General features: G+C 57.0%; 1 protein-coding gene across 6 annotated transcripts in view; it reads right to left on the bottom strand.

Moving 5' to 3' along the window:
• Positions 1-24,879, bottom strand: part of SMG6 (SMG6 nonsense mediated mRNA decay factor) — a 110,687-nt gene that overhangs the window by 79,644 nt on the left and 6,164 nt on the right. For all 6 annotated transcript variants that reach the window (XM_072025997.1, XM_038165710.2, XM_072025999.1 and 3 more), the window contains exons 6-10: positions 24,244-24,322; positions 22,949-23,059; positions 22,123-22,335; positions 7,522-7,583; positions 3,963-4,108 (exon numbers count right to left, since the gene is read on the bottom strand). In XM_072025997.1, coding sequence (XP_071882098.1) covers positions 3,963-4,108; positions 7,522-7,583; positions 22,123-22,335; positions 22,949-23,059; positions 24,244-24,322 — 611 coding nt within the window. The remainder of the gene's footprint in view (positions 1-3,962; positions 4,109-7,521; positions 7,584-22,122; positions 22,336-22,948; positions 23,060-24,243; positions 24,323-24,879) is intronic.

The raw sequence follows: 24,879 nt of genomic DNA, 5'->3' as shown, positions 1-24,879 counted from the left end.
CCTCCGGGCAGCAGGGCCGGCTGCCTGCTCGCTCCTCAGCCAGAACCTCGCCGTGCCTCCGCGCCCCGACTCTGCTCGGCCCCGGGGGACGCGGCTTCACCGCCGGCATGTGCTGAGGATGCACATATGGCTTCCCCCGTCCCCCCCTTCCTTCCCCTCTTCCACCTAAGCCCGACCTCCCTAACAAACTCCACGCAGAGCAACGCGCCGGGGCCCGCGAGTGCCAGAAGGCATCCAGGTGCTGCAGCCCTGATGCTTCACACCCGCGGCCAGGCAAATTTGCTGGGATTTCCGGGAAGCGTCTCTAGGGTGCCCCGCGCTGCGCCCCCACTTTGCTGCGCGCTTGTTAGGAATGCGGCCCCGTCGGGGGGGGAAAAAAAAAAAAAAGGGGGGGGGGGGAGAGGGGAAGTTATTCTGGTGGTGGCCTATGAATAACATCCAGTGATTTATAGGAAGTATAATCCAATAATACAGTAAAATAAAACAGTGTGTCTGAGATGGGTTTGATTCCAGGAATTATAAAACAAATTATTAAAGAGAGAGAGAAAGAAAAAAAAAAAAAAGCAAAAAAAAAAAAGCCTCAGAGAGGCCAGATCGGAGTAAATTGGGCACAGATGGGCTGGGAGGGGGTTTCTCCCTCTCCCCTCACCGAGATGCCCCTGCCGCAAGCACGGCTTCAATTAGGCCTTTCAGAAACCAGAGTTTTATTTCCCCAAATTACAGAATTAAAAAAAAATTAAAATTCTTGGAGTGTTTGTGGTCGGGATAAAGGGATCCAAAGCTCCTCTGCAACTTGATTGTGCAGATGGCTACCAAACTGTTAAAAGGGCCACCCCGTGAAGGGCCCGCCCCAGCTGGAGCCCAGGATAGCCCCAAAACCTCCAAAATCACCAACCTCCGGCACCAGAGCGCTCCAGAAACTGCGCACCCACGTTTCTGTGCCTCCTTCCCATGTGTGGGCACCCTCGCTGCCCAGGTTTGAGGTCCTGAAGCAGCTTTTTCACACCTCCAATCTCCTGCCACGAGGCAGCCAGCTCGGGCAGCCCTCGCCGCGTGTCCCCGTGCACGACGGGGAGGACGGGCTCACCGGGAGGAGCGCGCTGCTCGGTGCTGCACCGCGGGGGGAACATTTCATGTGGGAATTCTTCGGCTTCCTCTGTCAGAGAGAACAACAGCCCCAAGCCATCTCCCGGGGGCTTCCCAGCGCTGCCTGGCTGCTCGCAGGCAGCTGTGACCAGCTCTGCTCCGGTGGGATGCACGCAGCTCCGGCGCTCACGTAGCCGGCACCTGCATGGGAGGCGGCCGTGAAACGCCACGTGCTGGTCACAGCTGGGTGCAGCTGGCTCTGAAAAGGGTTTAAACACCCCACTGCACCCCAAAAAGGCAGCCCGTCAAGCAACGGGACATCTTGCAAAGGCAGATTTAGGAGAGGGGTAGCCGCAAGCGACAAGGGGTGTGTAGGAGACATCACTGCAGACAGGGTGATGGAGGGAACTGATGCCAGGGCAAAGGAAAATGAGCAAAAAGCAAAGAGCAGAGAGAAGCTGCTGCCCACAAGCCTCCAAGCTCCTGTGCTGCCTGCTGCTCCACTGCAAAATCGGGACAGACTGAGAGTAATGCACGGAGAACGGGGGAAGCTGATACCAAGAAAAGGGCCGGGTAGGTGTGAGGCATTAAGTCCAAGGAAGAGAAGTGTTTACTTTAAGTGTTTGCTTGTTAATGCTTCCTGTTTTCCAGTTCCCAAACCGGTGCTCAGAAACATGTGCCAACTGTACATTAAATTGTGCCTGAATTCCCCACGCCACCAGCACTTTGCCCACCCCACCACCCCCCGGCTGCCAGCAGCACCCCCGGATCCCAGCATCAGGAACTCATCAGCAGCCAGACCCGGGGCAAGCCCGCGAGTTTCTCAGGAGCAGCTGCGGCTCCGGAGACCTGGAAATCCAGGGGAGGAGAGGGAGGGGAGCACACGCCCCACGAGATATCTCCCCCCAGACAGCAGGGAAAGAAGAGGCTCTCAGACAGACCTCCCTCGCTGGCCCCAGACCCCCAGGATCTCCTCCTGCTACTGCGAGCTCGCAGCGGAATTCAGGCAGGCAACGTGCACCAGGAAGGCCACAGCCACGCTCCCATCCCAGATTCGCAGGAGGATTTCGGTAGGAGGGGAGCTCCGGGTCCAACAGCAGAGCTCCATCCAGCTCCGGAGAGGCCAAGCCCCGACTGCAGCGAGCGCTGCGAGCGCCTCCCCACCGAGGCTCCCTGGAAGGGCAGGGGGGGAGCTGCCCCGTGCCCTCCTCGCCGCCCACACGATGGGCTCGGCCCCCTCGCACCCGTTCCTGCTGCTGCCCGGCGAGCTGACTCATGTGCTGGGAAACGGGAGCCCCAACCCGCACCTTCCCGCCAGCCGTGCCCTGCTGCCTGCTCCGCTCGCTCCCCTGCCCGCAGCAACCCACACAGTGGGGCAGGAGCCAACACCCTTCTCCCTCCCTCCGTGCTGGGCACTCGGTAATAATTCAGCAAGCTTCCCTGCTCGATTTTTCAACTCCAGGCTCTTTGCTTTCTTTTTTTTTTTCCCCTCTCTTCCGCACCCAGCTCCCAGCACTTCTCAGTATCGCGGCGTCGGCACCGAGCCCAAGCCAGGCTCTGCCAGCACTCAGCGCACGAGCGCTCGGAGACCACCGGAGCATTTGCGCTGACAACAGAATTTGCTTTGCCAACAATATTCTTAGCGATGTTTTAGGGTCACCGGAGCAAGGAGCCCTCGGGGAAACCCTTGAAGGGCACGAAGCCTCGGATGGCAGCCACCGTGCCATCGGACCTGCAGGCATTTCATCACCACCACCACCTGCTCGGCGCGAGGTCCGCAGGTCCCCAGCGGGAACGAGTTTTGCTTTTTCTCTCGAGATCAGCAAGCTGGGAGCAGCTGGCAACTGCTCACCCGGGAGGCAGGAAACTCCGAGAATACTTATTTTTCACATGAGATAAAAAGTGCTCCCTTTCTGTCACTCACTCACTCACATCCACGGCTCGGCTGCGGATGGAAGAGCCGAGCCCAGTGGTCTGAGAGCTGGGATCGCTTCCAGCTCTGCCACGGGGGCTTGCTGAGAAGCCCAGACAGATTTCTTCCTCTCTTTACCACCCGCTCCTGTCTGCAGCACAGACACAGCTATTAATATACCTACCGGGGGGCTGCGCAGAGGCATTGCTCATAATCGTAAAGCACTTTGCAGCTCAAACATAAACACGCCGTCGCCGGTTGGCACCCGGCAGGAAGGAGGGCAAGTCCTCGTAAGAAGGCTGCTGGCTCACCCAGGGCTTCCCCCGCCTGAGGAAGGTGCCAACGAGGCAGGCCGGGCACCCAGCACGGGGATCTGCACGTCCCAAACCCTCCTGCTGCTGCCAGCTCCCTCCACGCGCTGACCTCAGCCCCCAGCCAGCGGTCTGACAAGTGGCCAAGTGGCTCACGAGGGAGAAACCTTCCAGCAGCAGCTCCGTGGGGCTCCGCCGGCTCGCCCACGAGCTGGCTTTGACTAAAGGCCATCAGCTGGAGGCTTCCATCTTTAGGATCCAGTTCCTAAGCATGCCCAACGCTGCCTCCTCCCAGCTGGGGAGCGTGGCCCTGCTCCCAAACGCGTGGCGCGGGCTGAGCCAGGCACCTGCTGCTGTGCAGGGACGGACGCAGCCCCTGGAGGCACAGCTCCAAGCCCAGAGGAAGGGATTCTGCTTTGGTGGCATCGCAGCACAAACCCAACAACAGCAGGGACCACACAGAGCCCCCGGGGTGGGTGGGCGACGCTGGATGTGCTTCATCCATCCTTACCGTGGGGCTGACACCCTCAGGCATCCACTCCAACTCCCCAAAAGATGCAGAATTCCCCCCCCAACCCTCCTCCGGGAGCAGCTCGCCCCTACGCAGCGCGGCCGCTCCCCAGCCCCGGCTCCCTCCGAGCAGCACGAGGTACCTTTGGGCTGGGAGTTGTACACCGCAAACATGTTGATGGCCACGAGCTGGAGCATGCGGGTGCTGCCGATGGGAGGGGGGCTGTGCTGCAGCAGGACCTGGAACTCCCTCAGGACCTCTTCGGCCACCGCAGGGAACGTCTCCATCCTGCAAGAAGAGAGAGAGAGGCTGGAGAGCGCAGGCTATGCCCCCAGGGCGTGTGGCACAGCTCCCTCCGTGCCACTTTCCCCAAGGAATGGGGACCCCCCCAGCTCTCGGGGGGCTGCCTCCCATCCCAGAGCTGCGGGGAATCCTCGCCTCGCAGCGAAGGTGCAGGCGGTGCGAGGGAGACAGCCGAAGCCTTCCTCGGAGAGGGCAGCGAGGGATTGCTCTGTGACCGACAGGCAGCATTCCTTTGGCAGGAACACGCGGCCTTTCTGAGTCATTTCTGACCAACCATTTTTTTCTCCTGACTTCTACCAAGCCGGGAGGGGTGCCAAGAGGCTCGCTTGGACCAGGAGCGGCTCATGGGACAGAAACCTAGGCTGCAGAGAGCTGCACACGCTGGTGCCACATTGCGGATGTGGCAGCCCCAGTGCCTTGAACGCCGGCCAGAGCACGCTCCCTCCAGTGCCTGTCCCCGAGCTCCTGCGCCGGTGCCGCTCGCTCGGGACGGGACCCCACGAGAGCCACAAGCTCCACGCTCCCACTCCTTAATCCTCACCGCTTTGGAGTCCCTGCTTTGCCCGGGGGGGCAGGAATTTGAAGCTGAACACTCAGCCCCATCCGGCAGCTGGGCCCCGCAGCGCTGGCGAGCGCTCGTCGGGCCACAGCAGTGCCGCAGCCGGGGATGGGGCGAGCTTTCAGCACAGCTCACAAGCACCCGTGGAAACGTGACACGTTTATCCTGCTCCTCCTCTGGCGTCGCCGAGGGAATGGGCTGAGGTTACGTAGCAGAGCTGCTGGATGCCCAGCTGAAGCGGAGTCAAAACTGGAACCAAGCGCACAGAAGAGCACGGGCGGGTCGCAAAAAATCACGGCCACGTGGCTGCCCACAAATGGCCCTCCCCGGGGACCTCACCTGGTATCCCATAAAGGCATCAAGAAACTGCCAAAAGCTTTGTAAATCAGTGGGGAAAAAATAAATAATAAAAAAAAGGTTTTCCTGTCCTGTGAGCTTGCCCCAGCCCCGCCAGGAACGAAGGCTGCTCCGGCAGCAAGTGCCAGCTCCAGGATCGGTGACACTGAATTTGGGTGGCCACAAAGGCAGGGAGGGAGCCCAAACCTGCGTGGGGTAAGGCGCCTGGAGCCAGGGCAGGCAACCTCAGGGGCCTCCATAGCAATTTCCTCTGTCTTTCCCCCGAGAGATGCAGATCTGGTGATATCAGCACGCTACAGGCTGGATCAGCGAGCCGCTTCTGGTAAGCCACATGGGCAATTCTGCTGGGCTTCCCCAACAGACTTTCAGGACAGTAAGAGGCTCTATTTTTAAAGACAGAAATGGCTTTCTGACGAACCAGATGTCACAGGCTGCCTTTCAGCAGCCGGCTCTCCCTGGCAGCAGGGGTACCCTCTCCCTTGGCACCTTGGCTGGGGCGGTTCAAGGCCCCCGGTGCCGTCCCCACTGGAACAAACGGGCTCCTTGGGCTCTGCAGCCTCGCAGGACGGAGCACAGAAGCGCTGCTCCCCCTCGAAAAGGCGACTTCCCTGGCCTTGGGGCTCAGCCAGGGCATCAGAGCAAACCGATGGCTTCTGGAGACTTCCTAATTTTGCAGAATCTCAGCCCCCAGCCAGCAGCGTCCTCCTAGGGCGGACGGGAGGCTGGGGTTGGAGGAGCCCTTTGCAGGACGGGTTGTCAGCGAGGAGCTGAAGGTTTTTGCCACGGAATAACAAGAAGAAGCGAGTCCTCAGCCCCGCCAGCTGTGCTCTGATACCGCCGCACATCTGGAACGGCACGCGGTAACCCCACTGAGCTCAGAACCAGCAGGTCAAGAAGAGAGCGGAAGCTTTTAATAAACTGCTTACCTGTGGTTTTAGGAGCACAGCAGCCCCATCCCTACATCAGCAGCTCTTCCCTGCTTTTTACGGATAACCGACTGTAGATCCTGCCCAGAGAGGACTCGGCCAGTCCTCACCTTTTACCTATATCGAGCACGGAAGCTATTTAGCAGGGCTGGACAATTTCTCTTCCTGTGTCAGGGTATTACTTTCTAGTTCCCTTCTAAGTACTTGAGGGGATATTCTGCCATTAAACATCCTCGGGTTTTCTAAATGACTGTCCTGGGAAGCAACCGCCTCAAAAGCTGCATCTTAATTTCACCAAAGTCTCGGGAGCCAAATGTGCAAGCAATCAGTGCAACATCCCCATTAATCCCCCTGCTGGCACGCGTTCAGCCCGGAGCTCGGCCGCGAGCGTGGCCCGGCGGAGCCGAGCACCAGCAGCTCCCCGGACGCTCTGCCCTGCAGCACAGACACGTTGCACTTCCCAAAAATTCACGGGCAGCTTTCCTCCTGATTTCCTGAGGGCATCGAGCGCTGCCTCCTCGCTGCTGCCCCAAGCAGGGAACTGGGATTCAGGGAGGGAGGCAGAGCAGCAGCGGGCAGTGCGTCGCTCTCCCCCTCTCCCTCGGACATTTGGCTCTCCAGAGGGTTGTCAGGAGCTGCTCCTGCTTCGTGGATTTATGGAGGGTGTAAATTCAAGCATGTGCCCTTCCAGCAAGCTGTCCCATCACGTGGAACAAGTGCCGTGGCTTTAGGCTGCACCTCGGGGTTGGTGCTGGTGTTTGGGGTTGGTGCTGGCGTCCTGCAGCCTCTGCTTCCCCTCGGCTAGGAGGGACGGGGCCAGGACAGGTCCCTGCCACCTGATGGTGAGGGAAAGTCCTCCTGAGGAGCAGGGACAGCTCTGGGGAAGCCTGTGGGCTGCAAGGCTGAGCTCTGCTCTTTGGGTCAGAAGGCTGTCCCGTCCCCAAGGCTGGGCCCGCAGCCCAGGCCTGGATCAGGCTCGCTTTGCTTCCAGGAGAGCTCTCCGTTATTTGAACCCAGCTTATGACAGACGTGGCCAAGGGGCACTTCGTGTAAAGCCGTTCCCACAGCTCCCAGCTGCGAGGCTTCCCCCGAAATGGCAGCGAGGAGATGAAGGGTGAAGCTGGTCTCGACGTGCTGGGGACCCTTCTGCCCCCAGGGAGCCCCCAGAGCCCCCTGCCCGCTGGCTGAGGGTGGGGGCAGTGGAAAACGTCGGGGAAACTCCTGAGATTAATGGGGAGGGAGCACGGTTTGGGGCCAGGAGAGGGAGAAAACAGCCTCCGGTCCCACCCGTGTGAGGCTCAGCTGGCCGAGCTCAGCCTCTGCCAGAGGGTCCTGGTGCACCAGCAGGATCAGGCCTTGAGGTGGGGGAAGAAAAAACCCCCCCAATAACCAGCGTGGACCGGAGGGCGGGTAAGGAGAATAGGAACCAGGAGGCTAGGCCTGCAAGAATTCACACCCTGTGCCCTCAGCTCCAAACACAGCTTAGTTGCTAACAATATTAAATTCCAAAAAGACTTGTAATGTAGGAAAATAAAATAAACATCCTGCACACTTACCCAATCCTGGTAAACAGCTTCCCATGGGCATGGAGAAAACTGAGGATGAACCTTTTGTTCAGCTGCATGGGAAAAAAAAAAAAAAGAGAGAGAGAGAGAGAGGAGAAAACAATTAAACTCTCTCCGATTTCCTGTGAATTAAGAATGTCCCCAGTGACAGAAGAACCTGGCCTGGATACTGGGGGTGGCACTGGAGATGGGAACCAAATGGACATGCCCAAACTCTTACAAACATCATGCATGCAGGCGAGGGCAAGTGCCAAACAGCTGGATGCTGAGCGGGGAGAGGGCGGTGGAGACACAGCACCCTCTGCCGGGACCTGGGGGCTCGCAGCAGCCGGGCTGGGCTCAGCTCAGCCCCGAGCACACACCAGGACCCGGTGGCTTCTGCAAAAGGTGGCCCAGAGCGTGGCATTTCCACCCGGTGGGGAGAAGAAACAGAAATTGAGAAGCGGCTCTGGGGGTGCTCAGGTTGGCACAGAGCTGCAGGCAGCCCCTGGTTGAGGTGGGGAGGGAAATGTTCATGAAACTCAGCAGCAAAGCTGGGAGCGCTTCTCGGTGCCGTGCCGGGGCAGCCTGCAGAAGCGAGGGGTTTTGGGGTGCTGCCGTGCCCCTGCATTTAACCCCATGGGCTCGTTATTTCTCCTGTGAGCTGCTAGAGCAACGTGGAGCTGAGTGGATGCAGGGCAAACTCCAAAGCACGTGGTGTAATACCAGCTTCCTGCCCCGCTTTGGTCCAATAACACCAAAATCTAACCGAAACAAATGTTTGCCACCACTCGAAGCCACCTCTGCTAGCTCAGCAGCGCTCTGGGCTTTTCCCCATCCTTATCTGAACAGCTTTGAAGAAGGCTGGGAGTGGTAAAAAGTCACTTTGCCCAGCCCTGGTGGTGGCTGCGTATCCCTGGGGATGGCCTGGCCTCTCTTTTACCTTCTCCACCACGAGAAGCTTCCAGCTAGCACCCCCCCCCCCCACACACACCACTGCGGTGACAAAAGCCAGGCTCCAAGCCCCAGGTCCCAACACCACAGCTCCAATTCCTTTTGTGCAAGGATCTGACACCAGGAGCCCCTCTCCTTCCACTTGCAGGGGGACCCAGGAGCACAGGGAGGAGCAGGACAGCAGCAGGAAGGGTTTTGGCTGTGCCAGCCTGGTGCCAGGACGCTGCCGAGGCTCCAAAAGGCTGCCCCAGCCTTGGAGCTCCTCCTGCCTCGTGTGCAGCTCACGCCGGTGCTTCCACGAGGAGCTCCACGGGGTGCGACTGCCTCGGGGTAATGAACCCGGGCTGAGCTCCCCGAGGACCCGTGCAGGAGAAGGATGCCCTGCTGCAGAGCCGCTCCTGGGCCATGTGCGAGTTTCAACATAAAACCTGTCTCATAAAACAAGCCAGACCAATTAAACTGGCCCCCGCAGCAAGGGCTTCGTGCTTGCTCGCTATTTTACGGCTGCCCTCAAGAGCCCTTTCCGCTGGAACCTGACTTTATTTGCCACCATTTTATTAACTCTGCAGATGAAAACCCGAAGAGGCCGGGGAATACTGGGACAGCACCGCAAAGCCTTCGCTCGCTTTGCCAGCCGAGCTCGGACGGCTGCTCCTCCACCACCCTCTTTAAGACACCGAGGCAGCTCGGAGCTCAAAATATTAATGTTTTCCTTCAGGCAACGCCTTGTGGAGGTGGAAAGCTGGTTTGTGACCAGCTCCGTGGCTCCAGCTGCTATCAGGCACCCCGAGAGCTGCAGGCAGCTCCCAGCCCTGAGCAGCGCTCTCCCCCTTCTCTCTTGCAGGCTGCAGGAGCTGTCAGCTCCGTGCTCCTCGGTGAGGGGATGTGGAAAAGAGACGCTGCCTCCAGCAACACGCAGGGCCCCAGCCTGACCCTGGAAAGCCCACGGTAAGGCTGCCGGGCAGGTGGCATGTAGGGGAAATGAGAAACGAGGGCAGCAGTTCACCTCCAAGGCCCACGTTCAGCCCACAGCCTCGGGAGCACTCACCCTGCAATCCTTTCCTGGCAGCGGGGGAGTACCAAAACTCCCCACCTCCACTGGAAAGTGACGCCCACAGAGGAACAGGCACCGAGCCTTCCCGCAGAGACACCCGGCTCCAGGAGGGCTGGGCAGGACCCGGCTGCACCCAAACCTTCTCAGAGGGAGCTCCAAGCTTGGCCTTTCCACCCGCAGTGCCAAGGACTAGGCGGTCACGCAGCACAGGACCCGGTGCTGGGATGGACACCAGTGCATACATCACTTTTTTTTTTAAAGAGGAAGCAGGATACCTGCCTCTGGGAAAGCAGCAGGTTTCGTGCCTCCTGCCAACTTCAGCACGAACCCAGCAAGCCCAGGCCGAGCCCCGTGCGCCCCGGCACCGTGGCATGGCGAGGAGGCACCTTTCGTGCTTCTTTCATCCCTTTTTTTTTCTCTCACAGCCTCAAGGTTTTGATGAGCTCATCGCTTAACTTTGGACCTTTCATCTCCGAGTTCACGCGAGGGCCACGGGCTGCTTTGACTGGGCTTTTTCTCTGAATGACTCGTCCCGGAGTGACTCACCTGCCCCTCGGCCTCGGGGAGCCAAGCGCCGCTTCTCACGGCGAGAGGGAAACGGCGACTTCCACCCGGCGGCGTGGGGCAGGGAGGAGGAAGTCCCAGCGCCCCCCGTTCTGCATTTGGTGGAGAGAAAAGCTTCCCCAAAGCCCTGCCGCCACGCTCCCAACCCCGGTACTGGAAGGGGAGAGCTGCACCGACCGCCTGGATTCATCTGAGCCAGCGTGCAGCACCAGGCACGGCCCACGGCTTCCTAAAAATTGTCCCCGTGGGGATGCCGGGGGAATGCAGAGCTCCCTGTGGGCAGCTTTGTTCCTTGGGGCTGGGGAAACAAAGCTGGCTGGTTCCCTTTGGTCTCTTGGGATGAGCCCACCAGCCCAAGCAAAGCTCACAAAACATGAAACGATGGCAGAAAACGGGCTTTGTCCCTTCCAGCTGAAGAGCGGGCACCACCGATATGGAAGTTATGAGCATATAGTGAAGGCATTAGTTATAAAAACAAACCAGCTGTCAAGAAGAAGAAGGGGTCCCTGCACACAGTAGTGCCTGAAGCTGAAAACAGCTGTTTCGGCTGTCATGAGTCAGCATGTGCAGACAGACTAAATCCACCTGGGAAGAGGCAACCTCACCAGAGGAAGCAACCCGCTGCTGCTCGGGGAGCATTCACACAGCGCAGCGCCAACCAAAGTGGATTTGTTGCCATGGATGAAATCAACAGCGAGTAACAAACCGCTCGCGGCGCAGATAGCAACGGGCAGCTCGAATCCCGGGGAGGCCACGGGGAGTACGTCCTGACAGCACGCAGCCCAGAGGCAGCCGGGCAGCTCAAGGAGAGGTTTGTCGTGGCTGGAGCCAGGGAGGAAGAAAAGCGAGAGCCGACCTCGAGGGACTCGGAGCGAAACAGGGTTGAGAACGCGTCTCCCACCCTAGCGCAGGAACGCAGGAAATGCCAGCGGGGTGCGCAGGAAAAGGAGCGCCGCGGAGCCGAGCTCCCGTGCCTGGACCCGGCGCGGCCGCCCTTGGCTCCCCGCGGGGAGAGCGCCGAGCTTTGGCACCTGAGCATCGGTCCCAGCTGCGAAGGAGGCACCAAATAAGGGAAGGATTCTGGAGCCGTGACTCCTGGGGAAAAAACCGTTTCAAGTTAAAAATTGTTACTTCAGGTTTGGAAGTAAATTTCAGGATCTGGTCTTTATCAAGCGAGGCAAACTTTCTTCAACATCAGCAAAGCATCTGCGGAGCAGAAAGCGGTGTCAGAGTCAAAATAGGCTGCAAAAGACAAGTCCATTAATCAAGAGACCAGATGCAGAAGTGCCTGTAACAAACGCGCTGTCTCCGCTGGAGTGGAAGGGACTGGAGCCCAGCGGGGCGTCCTCCCGAGTCTCGGGGTATCCTCAGTGACAAGGGGTTGGGATACAGACCACAGAGCCACGCAGTTCAGCTCCAAAACACGTACCACACTCGTCCCAAATATTTTCGGGGTTTCTCGGGCAGCCAGGCTTTTCCAGGCACAGCTTCCTTGCTGGGAATTGTGTGAAATAACATCCAGGCACCCAAACCATGCCACATTGTCTGTCCCAGCTCAGGGGCTGGATACACCACGTTACACATGAGGATTATTCCCCTCTCCTTCGTTGCCATGTGCCGACCCAGCCCAAGGGCAGCAGCGGGGCCGTAATCTCCCCTAGAGGTGGCCCTACAAGGAGCCCGAGCCTGCATGGCATGGTTCTGGTGGAGTTTTCCGTGTCACTACCTCACTAAATCAGCAGCCAGCACGGAGAGGAGCTTCCCAGACAGCCCAGGACGCTGCAGAGGGCTTCACTGGCAAGGCACCAGGAGGGTTTCGCTGCTGCAGGTGCAATTACAGCAGCGTGCTGGTGGAGAGTGCGTTGTGCAAACGGCTGTCACGTCCAGGGGCTAGCAGGGATGGCTGGCATCTTTTGCAGGATTTATGAGGTAGCTACAGAGCTGTGGGCAAATTCCAGCTGGGCTAATTAGCATAATAATTCCTCTTTGTGCACTACCTGCAGCCAGGAATGGAAACAGAGCTGGATACAGAGCCGCCGGTGCTGCTCCTCGCCACGTGTTCCAGTGCAGGTTTCTGTTCAGCAGTTGCAATGCCCTGAACTAGATCCATTTTTGTAGCTACAGAAGCAATTCCTGGGAGAATCCCAATACTTAAGGCAAGACACTGCACAAGTGTAGCATCCAATTTACTACGATATGGAAAAAAGAGGGAATCCTGATGCCTCGTGGCCTTGAGGCTTAAGAAATTCATTTACAGGTAAAGAAAACTCGATGCACTCCTGCAGCTTTCTCATCTTTGGGACTGCAGCAGCTCCAGGACGCATCTCGTGGCTGTAAAAGTCACAAGTCAGCATCCCAGCAAGACAAAGAGAGGCATTTAGGAAGCCCTTCATCAAAAGCAGGTGAGATGAGAAACACGAGCAGGACAAGCGTAATGTAAAATCAAGCAGCGGTGACTTCACCGGCTCTGAAATAAATACCCGGCCCATGCGGACGTTTAACGTGATTTAGTAACGAAGCCATTAGCGGGACTTTCAGTTTAAGGAAAACAGGTCAAATGGAATATTTACACGCATGTGATTTCCTCTTCAGCCACACTCGTAACCTAAGCTGCTTGTAAAGCATTTAAATTAGTAATATGCAGCATTCCTGAAAAAATATTAGACTAAACACCACGTAGCAAAATTAAATAAAACCTGATTGAGTTAACATCTTAAAAAGCAGTGGTCTTCAGGGAACCCCCACTGAACGGGGTGGGAAGAGCTTGGTGTAGCCTCGCTGGCAGTGTTTTTATCGACAAACTGAAAGTAAATTCAGCCGCCTGACTGCCTGAGACACAAAAGGAACGATAAGCAAGGATGGCTGCAGCGCATTCACGCACAGTTATTACAATCCTTTCACAATCTGAGCCTTTCCAACATCAAATGCCACGTTACGCATCTGGGGTCATGGAAAATATGCCTCCAGGAGCCTGAGCCCGAGGCAGCTTCTCCAAAAAGGCTCAAGGGACTGCTTGAGGGACCTCCTGGTAGGATGGCAGGAGGGACAGGGTGTCCCTCAGAGGAGCAGAGAGGCACCGGGCAGCACGTTGCCATCTACACACGGCGCTGAGACCGATGCTGAAATACTGCACCCAGTTCTAGTGCCCTGATTTCAAAAAAAGGTGCTGAAAAATTGGAAAAGGTCCAAAAGCCGGCCGTAAAAGTGATTTCAACGGCTGGAAATAACGCCTGGCAGTGAAAAACCTAAACAGCTCGATCCGCTTAGCGTATCAAAAAACCCAGGAGGTGATTTGGTTGCATGCGCAAAGGACCTCGGCAGCACCGAAGGGCTCTTTGCAGCAGCAGCAAGGCAAAGCAGACGAACAAACGAGAAACATTCACTCTGGAAACAAGGTAGAAATGTTTCAGAACCAGCGCAATTACCACTGGAACAAACTCCCCAGGAAGAGGGTGGATTCTCAAGGCTGGATGTCTTTCTGGAAGTTTTGCTTGAGCCAAACACGAGTTCTTTGGCTTCACGCAGGAGTAGCAGGCTGAAATTTAAGGACCTGTGATATACAGGAGATCAGACTAGATGATCTAATGGTCCCTGCTGGCCATAAACTCCATGAATCTATGCAAACACGCCAAAGAGGGTCCTCAGCTGAGATATCAAGTTCACTTTCAACACTAAATGTTTCACAAATTGGCTCTGGTGCTGCAGGTCATTTAGGAGACGAGCTCAGCTCTTGAAGGCTGCAGCTGGTTAAGCACTGAGGGATGACCCGGGCAGGGCCGTGCTTTGTCCAGCAGGTAGGGGGGAGGCTGCGTGCTGAAACCCCCCGGCAGAAAGCAGCTCAGGCTCAAACGCACGCTGTCTGCCAGGAGAAACCAGCATCTGCGATGAAAACGTGACAGCGAGGAACGTGCAACGAGCTCTGCTGGTGCGAGACCTTCCCCTAACGGAGCTCGGGGTGTCGTGAGCCACCTGCGCTACCCCAGAGCTGATCAGCTGTGGGGTCGAGCACGAGGGAGGGAGATCACAGGAGAAATTCAGGAAGGTGAGGACGGCAGAGATCTAACCCAAAAAGGCTGAGGAAGGGATTAGGCCGGCAGAGGAGACGTTTGGCCAGCAGGCTGAGCGGAGGCTGAGCCTTCCAGAAGGCTGAGAGCACGGCCACGGGCTGCTCCTCGCGCTCCTGCTCCCCCGGCTGCATCCCTCGGGGGGGCAGAGGGCAGCGAGGGCTGCTGCTGGCTGCCCACGCACGGGCAGGGCGCTGCCTGGGGAGCTCTTCTGGAGCCTTTGCTCCTACCTGGGTGGTTTTACCCGGGGCACGAAGGCATCTTCATCTCTCCTGTGTGCGCCACGCAGCACTGAGGGCTGCCGGGGAGGAAGAGCAGAGCCAAGGACAGAGGAAATGACACAGATTCCAGCAGGTCCCACTCCCTGATCCTCCGGAAGGAAGTTTCTTTCCTAATACCCACCTCCAGAGTGGATACGAGGCCTGGCTGGAAGTGGCTCATTCAACAGTGGAAAGAAATAAATATTCCCCGTGGCAGAAATAAAGGGTTTTGGCTGCGGAACGCGAGGTGCCATCCCAAAAAGCGTTCAACAGACGGCAGAAAAAGTTGGAGCGGGCCAACTGCAGACAGAGATCAAGGTTAGACCAACAAGAACAACAGCAAAATAAAAAAAAAAAAAAAAGCTCAAGAGCAGCAGTCACCGCATGACAGGCTTCACCCTGCTCTGGGAAATTTCCCAATCCTGCTCTTAGACGTTTTACTTCCTTTACCAGCACTGCCAATTCCTGCCGCCTTCTCATCTGAAGCTCAAAACCCTCCCCTCCCGACAGCGCTCCGCAGCGCCTGGCCCATCAAACCCGCTGCCACGAGCAAGGCCTCCTGTGCAGCAGCAGGAGGGGTTTGGTTACACACAAATCCCGGGCTGATCAGCACCAGCAGGAGAGGAAATGAGGAAAAGAGTGAGTGACAGGGGAAGGCGGTTTCTGGATGATTGTACTCGGGTTTGGAGCACGAGAAGCTTGTTGGAAGTCGGAGCTTTGCCCCCCTCCTCATCCGCAGCCTCTCTGGGATGTAGCAGAGCCCCTCGCACAGGCACGAGGCCTCGATGTCCTCGTAGCTCTCTCCCACCTCTGATCCCTCAGCACACATCAGCACCAGATGCTCGTTACCGCAAGGGGAGCGGTGTGTCGGTGTCTCTCCCCTTCGAGCAACGTCAGGCCCTGCCTCGTCCTTCGCAGTTAAACACAACCGCCAGCACGGTCTAAAAATAAAATTCAGAAAAATTAAAAAAAAATGAAAAAGGCAACACCGACTGCTGGAAACTCTTACCGACGGCTTAAGCCTTCACTTTCTGGGTAGTGACAAAAAGGTCAAGCTGGGCTGGAGAGCAACGTGTGGGTTCGACACGACACGCGTGCACACAGCAGGCTCCCTGAGCTGTGCCGAGCTCGGGGAGGCTTCAGCAGAGCGCTGCTGAGCATCCACGGGGCATCACAAGCCCCAGCAGCGTGCTACAGTGCTCCTGGGCAGATTTGGAGAGCCTGAACTGCAGCTGAGGGTCTTTAGCACTGTTTTGAAGTGAAAAAAGGAGCAGTTTTTAGAGTTTTTAGAAATTCAGGGTGAGCAGGGAGGGTGCACAACTGGCAGCAGGCAAAAAAGGCAGCGCGAGCTGCATGGCTGAATGTCACGTCTCAAGCCCAGAGAGGCTAGGAGTGTGGTTTTGGTGTTTAACCAGCTTCAACTGCAGCCTGGCACTCTTTTACTTCCTCCGCAGAGAAGGCTTCTCACTGCTGGGGGAAAGAAACCAAGCTCACCGCGCGAAACCAAACGGCTGGAGTAAAAATAAAGCCCCGGGGTGGTTTGGTGACCGAGGTCAGATTAGGAGGCGGAGGGGTTGCAGCCTGGGGAAAGCACTCAGAAATACTCATGCTGCCAACCGAGACAGAGATTACAGAAGGGGAGGCAGGGCAGAGAATTAACGCGAGTCCAGCAGCGAAGGGGCTGAGAAGCCTCTTTCGCACGCTACCAGCTCCCCCGTGCTCAAAGCAGTTTGTAAACCGTTTCCTAAACACAAAGGGAAAAAAAATACCCAGACCCGGGCCTGACCTCCACGAATGAGTAACCAAACCAAACTGCTTCCTGCGAGCTTGCGGGGGTGAGGGCAGGAGGCTGCCTGGGCAGGGCAGAGGGAACTCCATGTTGCTCCCTCTCAAGCACCGCTCTGGGCATGAGAATTAAGGACTCGACAGCTCACGCTGCTGCTGCACGTGGGTGGTGGGCAACGGAGAGGAATGAGGAGGGGCAGCCTTCAGCTGGCTGCCAGCACCTGGTGTTCTGGCCCCAGAGAGCCTCCCTCTCCTGTCTGTGCCACGGGGGAGGCACAAGGTGCTGATGGAAGCCTGCCCCAAGGCCCTCTGCAAGACCTGGTGTTGCTCTCCTGCGCTGAGAGAGGCCGAGGGGACAGTCCCTCGCTTCGTGTCCCCTCCCTTTGGGGACACACCTACAGCACGGCTAGGGCTCGGCTCAGATGTGGGATGGGTGTGAGCAGTGGCTTCGGCGGCCGGCTGGCCGCTGGGCATCTCCAGGCACTGCCGGGCTTGTGGGGCCTCCATCCCCTCTGCTGTCTGCACAGGAGCACAACGCTGGGTGTAAAATAAAAGCAGGCGAGAGTTAGCGCGGGGCTGGGAGCTCCCAGGGCAGCAGCAGCAGCCTGAAGGGTGGCCCTGTGCGGGAGCAGCAGCGACGGGAAGGCAGGGAGCAGGCAGTGGGGAGTTGCAGAGCCTGCTCCATCGCACGGCCGGGATTTTGGGCTGCCCAGCTAAAGCAGGAGCACAGTCCTGGCTGCTCGGGCTCGTCTTCCCCACCACAGGCTCCTAAAATGGACCTGTGTGAGCACTCTGCCCACCTGACGCCACGGGCCGCAAGCAGAGCCCTGTACTCCTGCCAGCAGGGATTATCCTTCAGAGCCTAGATGGAAGAGAAAGGAGCAGGCATCATCCTTCAGTGTCCCCAGAAGCGCCGCCCGGCGGGGTGGTCACAGGCTGCCACCAGTGACCTTCCCAAGAGGCTTCTTGGCCACGTGTGCGTGTGGCAGAGCAGCTGTTGGTACAGAACAACACCAATTCCACTGCCACCCGTCACTAATTCCTACTGGGGTGTCACGAAGAAGAGCTGCGAGGTGAGAAACGAGCTGACAGGGAAGGGCAAATAAATAAACTGGGGTGTTTCTGCGGGTATCAGGCTCACAGATGCTCAGATCACACCACAGTGGCCTCTGGGCATGCCAGAAGCTCCTAGGGACTGCAGGCAGCAGCAGCAGGGAACCCCAGCTCCAAACCCAGGTCCCTGCCACCACCTCGTGTGTCTGGCCCAAATAGCGGCCAGGCTGATGGGGCAAAACGGCTAAAAGCCACTGCCAAAACCCCAAAAAGCCTAACAGGAGGGTTGATCCTGCTGCTGCCCTCGAAGCGCTCCTCTCCAGATGCGGAACCCCGGAGGAAAAACTGCAGAGCCTGAAGCCAGCCGGGAGAAAGAGCCAGCCCAGAGTCAGCCGAGCGGCTGCTGCCGAAGAGGAACAAGTACACAGAGCAGAAACAACAAACACAGCCAAGGAAAAACGGATGTGAAACATGCAGGAGCTGACCAGGACACTGACCCTTTTCCCAACCGAGGACGCACTCCCGCCATCAAGGCAGAGGCTCAGGGAGCCCCCAGGAACCCCCAGTGCTCCCGGAGGCACAAGCGCTCCCCAAAATGCCTTCTCCTGCCTTGGACCATGATCGGATGCAGCATCGTGGTGCTAGGACGAGACAGGCAGTGACAGAAATAAAACTGAGAGGAGAGAAGGACTGAGAAAGATGGGTGAGAATCCTTGCACACGTCCCACCTCAGAAATAAAAATAAAAAAAGAATCACAGTTAGAGCTATCGTGAAGCCAACCCCAACCAGGCACTGCCAGACGAGTTCCCAGCTGGCTGAATCCAGCCCCAGAGGGTCAAAAAGCAGCAGGACAAATCTCACAACCGCCCCTGCTGTGAGACGACAGCACCTTCAGCATCCCAGAGAGGAGCAGAGGCCCAGCTCCCTGCATGCCTAACGCTCGTCTCAATTTCTAGAGCTTCCCACCCCAGGATAGGCGCTGCTGACAGCCCCGGCGCGTTGCTGCTGTCTCCTGGCACTTGCACCCGCTGCCAGCACAGCCTGACTCCAGGCGTACAGCGAGCTTCCAGGGAACAGCAGGGCATGCAACCAGGAGGAAATGCAGAAGCAGGATACCGCGTCCAGCCTGGTGAGAGAACTTTGTTCTCCCCTTTTTTTGCTAGAGCTCCTGGTGATACTCGCCGCCCATCTGCAGGAATCCCAATGTCCGTGTTCCCTGCTGCTGAGAGGAAAGCAAAGAGCTGGAGGTGAAAACCCGCTCTGAACTTCTCAACTGCAGCAGATCTCAACTCTTTCTCAGCTTTCCTAGGGGCTTTTTGGGTGGCCCTCCTTTTGGGGTGGCCAAACTCGCGCCGGCTCTACGAGACTGACCTCTCGCTAAGAGCCTAGCGGGCTTAATTCTTTAATGATTCCGAAGCATTCAGACATCTGGAGAGAACTATTATTCAATTACTGGTGTGCCAAGGGAAAACCTCTCTTCCCTAATCCTAGCTGCAGCTATGGAGCAATCTGTGGTGCATGCACGCTGCGTGATCGCATAAGGAAGTATCTGCTGCAGCGTGCAGGCAGCGGGCAATTGCAACTGTGGGAACCTTAACTCAGCATTTCCTGACAGGGGTGATTAAAATCTCAAACGCAGTGTAATATTAACACTTTCTCAGGAGACTGACGGCACGTTTGCCCTGTTTACTCTACCAATTCACAGTCTGCGCAGCAAGCTGCAGCCGGCACTATCAGACCTGAGATCAAGACAGACCCAAGGCAAACGAAACCAATGGCAGCGAAGAAACAGGACCTGGCTCTCCAGCTCCCTTTGCTCTATCCAGCTTTTGGTTTTGTTATTAAAAAAGGGAATACGGCCACTCATCGGTTCAGTCTCCCTTTTGCTTTTCTCGTAGGAATCCTACAGGCAGTAACCTCATGTTGTGGGGTAAGCAGGGCACCGGGGCAGCCCGGATTCTCGTGTCGCTGCACACCTAGAAGCAAACAACAAACAGGAGACCACAGAGAACGGCCAGAAGGAAAGATTCACAGAACGAAACTCCAAAAGGCTGCAGGCCTAACGGACAAAAGCCTAAGCACAAAAAGGACTGGCTTCGACCCAAACGCTTCTTCTGCTGGCTTTGAGCCCTCCCCATGCCCTCCGTGCCAGCGGCACCAAATCCAGTTAATGAGAGAGGGGCCAAACGAAGCTGCACGGCCCTTGGTGCAGGCAGATGGCACACGCTTCCAGTTCTGCATCTTCCTAGAAGAAGATGCCGGAGCAAAGAGTGGGAGAAGCAGCTGTGCCAAGCCTCCCCCTAAACACACAGCGCCGAGGCGAGCTGCCAGCGCCGCACGCTGCCTTTGCCACCGCGGTGGCTGCAGCACGGGCTGCCCCTCTGCAGCCTCGCCGTCACGCTTTGCTGACCCCACTCGGCTAGCTTCTGACCCTGAAACAAAGTAATGGGGTTTGGGTCTTTATATAGGGCCACAGAAGGGGGAGGAAAAAAAAAAAGCAGCCTAAAGGCATGCACTGAGCAGACTCTGCTCGCTGACAGGGCAGCAGGCACATCAGGAGGTGCTGGGAGGGAAGCGTTCAGCATCTCCCTGCCCTGTGTGCCACCAGGCAGCACTGGTACTGAGCTGCCTGCACAGCAAAGGAGGCAGCCAGCGAGGATGGAAAACATCCCAAACCATTTCAGGTTACCAACAAAGCTGCCAGGCTCCTTTAGCTCGGGCTGGGTTTGAAGGAAAGGGCACAAGGAGCCTGCTCCCACCCTGCTTGTATTGGCCAGAGCTGTTCGGGTCTACGCTTGTGTTGTTGTCCCTGCTTCTGAAAGCTCGACACTTTCCCATTTTGAGCCAAAAAATGACCTTCTCTGGGCCAGAAATAGCAAGCAGCTGCCACAAAGGCTGATAGCCGAGGAGCTACCTGCAGAGCACAACTGTCAGCATGAGTGAAAAACCAGCCCCAGCCTTCCCCAGGGCTCACGCTGGCAAGGAAGGCACCAGGAGGCAGTGACACGGTTTAAGACTCATTTCTCTGAAATGACACGTAAGCACTGGCACACTTCCCCTGGGAGCAGAGCTGTTCCCTTCCGCCCCAGCCCGCGTGGGGAACGGGCCTGATGCGATGTGGGGCAGAGGTGCTGCCAGGATGAGGGCTGCCGCCTGCCTCTGGCCCAGGCAGGGCTTTTCTGAGGCCAAACAGTGCCACACCGTGGCAGCAGGCAGACTGCTCAGCTCCTCTCCAGCCCCCGAAAGCACCGCCGAGATGAGGATGAGGGTAGGAGGCCACAGCTTCAAGGATTCCAGAAGCGCAGAGCTTCCTCCCAAACAGCTGCTGTTTTTGTCCGGCCCCCAGCTTCGCAGCATGGGAACTTTGGGAGCGACACAGACCGCACGTTTCTGCTTCACCTGGTTGTGTTTCATCCGGATCGGTTTGGTGGCGCGGTCGTGGCACAGCTCCCTAAGCATTTGTGCCAGCAGAAGAGGAGCAAAGCAGCGCGCTGCAGCCCAAATCAAAAAATATCGGCTGCCACAACCAGCAGGGCCCAAATCTGTGCCCTCAGCTCTCCTTTGGGGTTCTGGCTGTGCAGCCACTCGGTGTTAGTGGGAGCAGCCACTAACATTTCAAACAGCTGGAGAGACCAGGACTAATCAGACAGAGTCTGTACAGGCACTGCCAGTGGCCTGAGCTTCAGGCAGTGCAGCCCCCACTGAGCAGATCGAGCGCAAGCTCCAGCAAACGTCGCCGCACTGCAGACACCGCAAACATCACTGCCCCCAGCTCGCCAGCAGTTACACCACCCCACATGGGAGTAGCGCGAAGGAGAAACTCCCAGTGCCTCAGAAACACTCACAGCATCGTATGTCAGAGCACGTCCACCAGTGATTTATGGAGACGCCAAAGCCTGGCACGTTCCTGCCGATGATGCTGAGGAAGCAAAGGTCTCCAGAAGAGAAGCCAGAGGAGAGGGAAAACAACCGAGGGCAGTAACAGCGAAAAAATGCAGCAGCAGTGTGCCAGAGCTTATCTCCCAGCTCTGAGACTTCACCCCAGTTCCACCCAGCTGAAGTCACAAACCAGTTATAAAAGCGCCAGCGCGTTGGAGAAGCGCTGGGCCCCACAGCGCGCACAGAAGGTCTCAGCTCGGCTCCCATCCTTAACAGCCATTTTAGGACAGGCAGCCCCGAGCTCCCTGGCAAGCCCTCCTGCAGGCCACATGTGCCAAAGCAATGCAAGGATTCCTAGAGGATGAGCTCCCAACCAGCACTGCCTTTGCCTGCATTCCTGGGCCTGACAAACAGAGCTCACCCGGGCCCCTTCTGCAAGGTACGGAGCTCGAACCGCCTGGTCAGGGACACCAGTAGCCAATTTTTTTAATCCTTACAGGAGATTTTTCTCAGCAGAACGAGCACTGCAAGCGTAACACCTACACTGGGAATTAAAAGCATGGTTTTTGCGTTTGTCCCAGCGCCAGGTGACTGGGAGCTTGCACTGGGACACACGACTCGCTTCCAGAACAAGCCCTGGAGCTCCCCGGGTCACCGCTACCCCCGGCCTCCAGCACCTGACCTCATTTCCCACCGGCAACCTCGCCCAGGTCGGAGCCTGCAAAGCAGAGGCATTTCGCTGCATCTTCTGTTTGTGCCTCTCCTATTCCACATCAGCCCCAGCAGCACGTGCTGCCAAGAAAGGGATGGTAACAACATGCCTTAAACATGAGAGGCACGAGGTCACCAGCTCCTCAGCCTGACCCAGGCACAGCTCCCATAGGGGAAGCCAAAACACTGGAAAATTTAGCAACAGGAAAGCAAAACAGATCCAGTGTCATTCCACCGCATTCCAAACACATGACACCAAAGCCAACAGCCGCCTCCTGCAGTACTCACGTCGCTGGGGCTGAGGTTCCCAAGCCCGTTGTCCTGCTCAGAATCCCTGCCGGATTCGTGGCCCTGGGAGGAGCGGGGGTGGGAGGGATGGATCCAGATCTCCAGCCGCGTGGCGTCGTCCCCAACTTGTCGCAACGTGGGCTTCTTGCCCTTTCCCCGGCGGCTGGGGCTCAGCTCCAGCACCTGGTGCTTCTTCTGCTCCATCTGCTCTGCCTGCGAGGACAGGACAGGCTCAGCTCACCCAGGGATCAAGGGGCAGGGAAAATATATCTCATTTATGTGTTGAAAGTGGCTTTTGCGCCAGCTTCAAAACGACAATAACTCACTGACAGGCTCAGAAGTTGGTTTCTGACACTACAGGATGACACGGGTGAGAGGTTTTTGAATCTGACTGCACTGGGACAAGAAAAGCCGTGCCCAGTCCTAGCAGCATTTGGCAGCCGACACGCTGCACTTTTGATTTGGGGCACAAAGGGACCGCAGCCTCTGCCGCCCGCCTCGCTGGGATGAGGCAATAATCCAGCTGCATGCTGAGGCCGTGCTGCAAAACACAGCAACCTCCAGCCCTTGCTGAGCCGGGCTCTTTGACAGTCTGTGACCCAGAAATAAGAGATTCAGCTGACTACACAACCCCAAAAGCAGGCTGCAGACAGGCAGCATCATTTTTTCTCTCTCTCTTTTGAATCCCAGTATGGAATTTCTTAGCAGTCAACTGGTGGTGACTCCGAGCCCCAAAGCCACCAGCACCCTTCTCTCCAGACCTCAGCTCTCCAGCTGAGAGGCAGCTGAGGCAGCCGCCGCGTCCCACAGCTCAGCCCCTACTCACCTTGCGTTTTGTCTCTTCGAACAGGCTCATGAGGCTCTCCTTGGCCGTGAGGATGGGGTTGCTGGCAGCCAGGCTGCGCATGTAATAGTAGACAGCATCCAGCTTTCTCCTCTGCAAAAAAAAAAAAAAAACACACAACCAGGCTCAGAGCTAGCACTCATCCTGGGAAGTTTGAGGCCAAGCCCCCCGATAATTCTCCCTCCGCATTCAATCCCCTTCCCCTCTCAGCCTGCAGACTCACCCTAGCCCTGAGGCTGCCACAGAAGCCGTTAACCCAGAGGCTCACACAAAAAAGCTCTCAGCAGACATCACAGCAAAGGGCAACGGTACAAACAGTGAATTCCTGACAGTTCAGGAAATAACTCTGCAACATTGCTATGAGTATGGAAATGACTCCACGTGGGTTTTACAAGAGGAGAGGCCCAGGAATACTGGAGGGGTTGCCAGGCTCCTGGCAGGGGTGTAGGAGAAGGATGCCCTCCGCACTTCAGCCTGCCCCTGGGCTAGTCCCTGCACACTCACGCAAACTCGCAGCATCTTTCCTGCCCCAGGCCAGCACAGGGAGCACTGAGAAAGCAGCCTCCAAGTCTTTATGCCACCAACCCGCAGCTATTTAGGGTTTTGCCCACGTGCTGCTGGCCTTACAGACCGTCACAGCATGGCAAGACACTGTGCTGCTCTTAGCCCCACGCTGAGAGCCAGAAAGGCCATTCCCAGCCACGAGGGAAGTGCATTTCTAAATGCTGCAGTTTTGAACTGGTGTTTTAAACCAGCACATTTCAGCATTGTATAGGCAGACCCCTACCAGTCCCCATGCCCTGCTCTGATGCCCCCATTATCTGCTGCAATTCTTCCTTGCAACGAGCCTTGCTGCATGGCTGGAGTAGCCAGCAAAACTCAAAAGCTCAGGAAGTCGTGTGTTGATGTTGCTCAGACTGCTGCTCACAGGCTCACTGAAGACGTGGCAAGCAGAATGCTTGCAACAGCATGGTCTTGAGCACAAGAATCTCGTGCAAAACCTTAAAAGCAGTCCCCTTTCAAATGTGTGCACTCAACAGCCTACAGAGCCGTTCCCAGGATGCTGACAGCCTGCAGCAGCACTGCGTATCTAACCAAGCTGCCTGAAGCCACAACAGCTGGGATCCACAGAGCACACCCTGCCATCAGCCTTTCTTTCTTTAAAAAAAAAACACATCTGCACTGCCTTAAACGTCTTCCTCCACCAGATGGAAACCCCTAACCCTCCCGGAGGCTCTTCCTGTGCTTTCTGCATCCTCGCACGACCAGCACCTCACCGTGTAGATGGCCAGGAGCGCCAGCTGGTTGTACGGGCGGCCGTTCTTGGGAGCGATTTGCTGAGCCTTCAGGTACCAGCTGAGGAAGAGAAGAACCAGAGAAAAAGTTAGGTTGCTTTCCTCGCTGTTAAGGGCACAGAATTCCCTCCGAAGTGCTGGAGGCCCTGCAGGGAACAGGCCCTTTGCACAAGTGCCCTCTGCCTGCGTGAGCATGCACAGCCAGCAAGCCTGTACCCGGCCTGGAGAGTCTGAACCAGGGCACAGGACAAGAGGGCGAGGCAGAAAGCTGGAAAAAGAAATGTTCTTGGCTCAGCCTGAAGACAAGCATTTAGCCAGATCCAGCGAGCGCTGTCCTCAGTGCAGCCTCAGGCACAGAGAGCAGGCTATGCAGGAAACATTTCTCTCTCCATCCCCGTTTTAGCCTTTTTGGCAGCTGGAACCAAACCTTTTTGGTTGCTTAGCTCAATCCCAATATTTTCAAGATATTCAATCATCCCAAAAGAAGAGAGATCTGTTCAGTGGCAGCCCATTCCTCCCTCCTATCTTCCCTCAATCGTGTTATCTGGTTTATATCATGCCACATGGATCTGTCACTCTCTTCAGACACATCACAAACACACAACGTTCCTCCCAGCC

Source organism: Anas platyrhynchos, chromosome 20 (genome assembly GCF_047663525.1).
Source record: "Anas platyrhynchos isolate ZD024472 breed Pekin duck chromosome 20, IASCAAS_PekinDuck_T2T, whole genome shotgun sequence".
NCBI lineage: Eukaryota > Metazoa > Chordata > Aves > Anseriformes > Anatidae > Anas > Anas platyrhynchos.
Note: the sequence above shows the minus strand (reverse complement) of the source record. Positions and strands in the feature narration are given on the sequence as shown.